The sequence below is a fragment of the Triticum dicoccoides genome, chromosome 2B (genome assembly GCF_002162155.2).
Source record: "Triticum dicoccoides isolate Atlit2015 ecotype Zavitan chromosome 2B, WEW_v2.0, whole genome shotgun sequence".
Classification (NCBI taxonomy): Eukaryota; Viridiplantae; Streptophyta; class Magnoliopsida; order Poales; family Poaceae; genus Triticum; species Triticum dicoccoides.
The window spans coordinates 249,686,211-249,689,487 of NC_041383.1; the positions used below are offsets into that span (position 1 = coordinate 249,686,211).

Consider the following 3,277-nt stretch of genomic DNA (forward strand, 5'->3'; position numbering starts at 1 on the left):
GCTGCCGCGCACCCGGCCATGCGCATCTTCGGGGAACAACCTCCTCAGCTCATGCGCCTCCCTCTGCCTCGTCCTCGCGCCGCCCCATGCGTACCTCCACTCACCGCTCCACCAGAGTGTGTGAGGATCCTCTGGCTGGATCAGGCGGCGGCGACATCCCCTCCCCCACCCCCCGTGCTGGATCCAGCCGGATCCAGCCCCACCGCACCTCCCAGTTGACTGGATCGAGTACAAATGGCCCGACTGCGCCCGATCCGGACTGCCTGCATCCCACATCGGTGTCAACCTTCTCTCACCCCCGCGCTCCTCCGGCCGCAGCTATCTCCTCCACCTCTCCCTCACTCCTCCGCTCGTGACAACGACCAGGCCATAAATCCCAGTGAGTCCGCTGTCACCTCTTCTCCAGCGCACGCGGCATCGGCGAGAGGCCACCGAGAAGAACCTCTACTGCCCCCCACCTGTCGTTGCCTGCTACCAGCACGGGCAGCTGCTGCCATCCACAGCGCCCTGCCCCGCGAGCCCTGCCTCACAGCGGCTCCTCAGGCAGCCGTATCGATGGACGGTGCTTGCGCAGTTCTCCAACTCTGGCCCGGTACCCTGCCTCTCTTCCCTCCCCTCCCAATCCCCGTCTTGACCCGGCCACCACTTCCGCTGCTCCTGAGTCTGGAGCCCTGCTCCTCCCTAACGAGCCGCACATCCTGCTGACCTCCACCCCCTTCTTTTTTGTGCAGCTCGGCTGCGAGCCACACGCAGTTTGCTGCTCATCTCCATGTGGTCGATGCACAAGCTGCCCCATCACGGCTCGCTGGTAGTGCTATCATCAGCAAGTCCGCTAGAAATACAGGGTGTACCGTTCTGTAGTTCGGCTAGGGGTAGCACGGGGTTCAGTTTGTTTGAGTTTTCAGATTTGCAGTGCAATCCAAGCTATTCATTATTCTGTCAGATAAACGACTCTGCGTGGGCTGCAATTGTTGAAAAACAGAAATACGTGGATGAAGCTCATTGTGTGTGTGTTTTCTCTGAAGAGAAATAGAGTGAAAGATGCAGTCTGCTATTCTTTTGCTCTCGGGGTTCATTTTAATTTTCTCTTCGTGGGGAAGATGAAGTGATGCAGCTCGGTTGGATGCCCAGTTACTCAATTTTGTTGTTGCTGAGATCTGCACTTCATTGTGAAAACTAAAGTTCATTACCGGGATGGTGTGGTTCGCCTTCGCGGAGGCTGCTGTTTTTCTAAGTGCAAAGTGTAGCCCATAGAATTTTTTGTAGTTCGACTGGTGGAGAGTACAAATTCTGTATGTGTGTGTGTTTGTAAAACAATCCGATAGATGTGAAGCTCACTTTGTTCTCTCACGTGGTTAGCTATAAAACTCCTCAATGGTTCACTATATCAATGCAACACCTGCGGTGTGTTTGGTTCTCAAATGTGGTTTACTTTTGAGAGTGATGGTGTTCACTTGCGCCAACATGAATGTGCTAAAAATTTAGCGAAACAATGAGATGGTAATGCGGTCCACTTCGATATATGATGTGGTTCACTTGCCCTAGTCTCTGCGGTCCACTCTCGTTCATAAAAATTAAAAAGTATGAAAGAAATACAACAAAAACTCAGGAGGTTCACTTTTGATAGTGTTGCGGTTCATTTTCAGGAGTGTTGCGGTCCACTCTCGTTCAAAAAAAAGTTAAAAAAAAGACAACAAAAACTTTTGCGAGAAAAGTTTATGTCCGACCAAAAGAAATCATGAAGTTCACTTGACTGCCTGTTGCAGTGCGGTTTCCGTTTGAAGCAGTGTGTTCTTCTGTCCGATGAAAGGTCCACTCGCTTGGTCAACGCGCGTAAAAAATTAATAAGTATAAAAAAGACAACAAGTACTCATGAGGTTCACTTTTGGTAGTGTTACGGTTCACTTTCGGAAGTGTTGTGGTCCACTCGTTCGGAAAAAAGTTAAAAAAAAGACAACAAAAACTTGTGCGAGAAAATTTATGTTTGACAAAAAGAAATCATGAAGTTCACTTGTCTGTCTGTTGCAGTGCAGTTTTCAGTTTGAAGCAGTGCGTTTTTCTGTCCGACGATGATTTTGGTGTCACGAAAAAACAGAGTGTCCGCTTTTTGCTAATTTTAAAACTGCTCTTAAACCGTAAGGAATTAGAGATTGTGTTCTACATGAAAAAGTTGCGCCTCGTCGATATATTTCCAACGGCATATCATTTGAATCATTTCGACAACCGGTTTGTAAAAATTTCAAAAAAAACGGCCGCTGCCACTCGTCCTCCGTCGCACGATTTTCAAAATTAACTTTAAACCTAAGCAATCTCAAAACCATTCCTACATATGATAGTTGCACCTTGTCCATAGCTTTCCAACGATGTATTACACGCCTTGTTTCGACAAACGGTTCAAAAACTAGAGCGAAAACAGTACCGAAAATTTGAAAGACAGAATTCCGCGATTTAGTAAATTTGAAACTGCTCTTAAACCGTAATGAACTAGAGAAAGATTTATATATGAAAAAGATGCGCCTCGACGATATCTATCCAACAGAGTATCATTTGCTTCATTCAGACAAGTGGTTTAGAAAAAAACGTGAAAACACGCTTGCTGCCACTCATCATCCGCCACACTATTTTCAAAACTGCTCTTAAACCGTGTGGAATCTCGAAAAGTGTTCAACATATCGAAGTTGCGCCTAATCCATAGCTTTTCAATGGTATATTACACGCCTCATTCGGATAAACGGTTAAAAAATTAGAGCGAAAACAGTACTGAAAAAACACCGCGTGCAATTTTTTTCGACACGAAGTTCACTAGTCTCTATTGCAGTGCTCGTCGTCAAAATGATGCAGTGCGCTTCTGTTGAGCGTGCAGTGCCGAAGTGGTGTGCAGAATAGTTATTCTACTAATATTAGCAGAATAGACCGTCTGTATATATATTGGGGGGAGGAGAGGAAGCCAAGGGGGCGCCCCAAGTAGGAGGAATCCTACTTGGGGTCCTCTTCCAATTCGGCCAACCCCCCTCTCCTATTCCTATTCTAAGTAGGAAGGGAAGAGGGGGAAGGGGGAATCCTATTCCCTTTTTCCGTTCCTCCTTCCCCTTTCCTTCTACAATTTGGCCAGCCCATATGGGGGGGCACCAGCCCCTTTGTGGCTGGTGCATTTCCCCTCTTGGCCCATTAGGCCCATATCGTTTGCCAGGGGTGCCCGTAACCCCTTCCGGTGACCCGATAAGTACCTGGTGCTTCCCGAAACACTTCCGGTGTCCGAATACCATCGTCCTATATA

At 47.9% G+C, this 3,277-nt stretch overlaps 1 protein-coding gene across 1 annotated transcript; it reads left to right on the top strand.

The window, feature by feature from the left end:
- The first annotated feature begins 18 nt into the window (after positions 1–18).
- On the top strand, positions 19–1,350 carry LOC119367634. The gene is made up of 2 exons (XM_037633104.1): positions 19–592; positions 732–1,350. The coding sequence occupies exons 1-2, from the start codon at positions 235–237 to the stop codon at positions 1,031–1,033; spliced, it is 660 nt and encodes a 219-aa protein (XP_037489001.1). The 5' UTR covers positions 19–234; the 3' UTR covers positions 1,034–1,350.
- Positions 1,351–3,277: the final 1,927 nt, after the last annotated feature.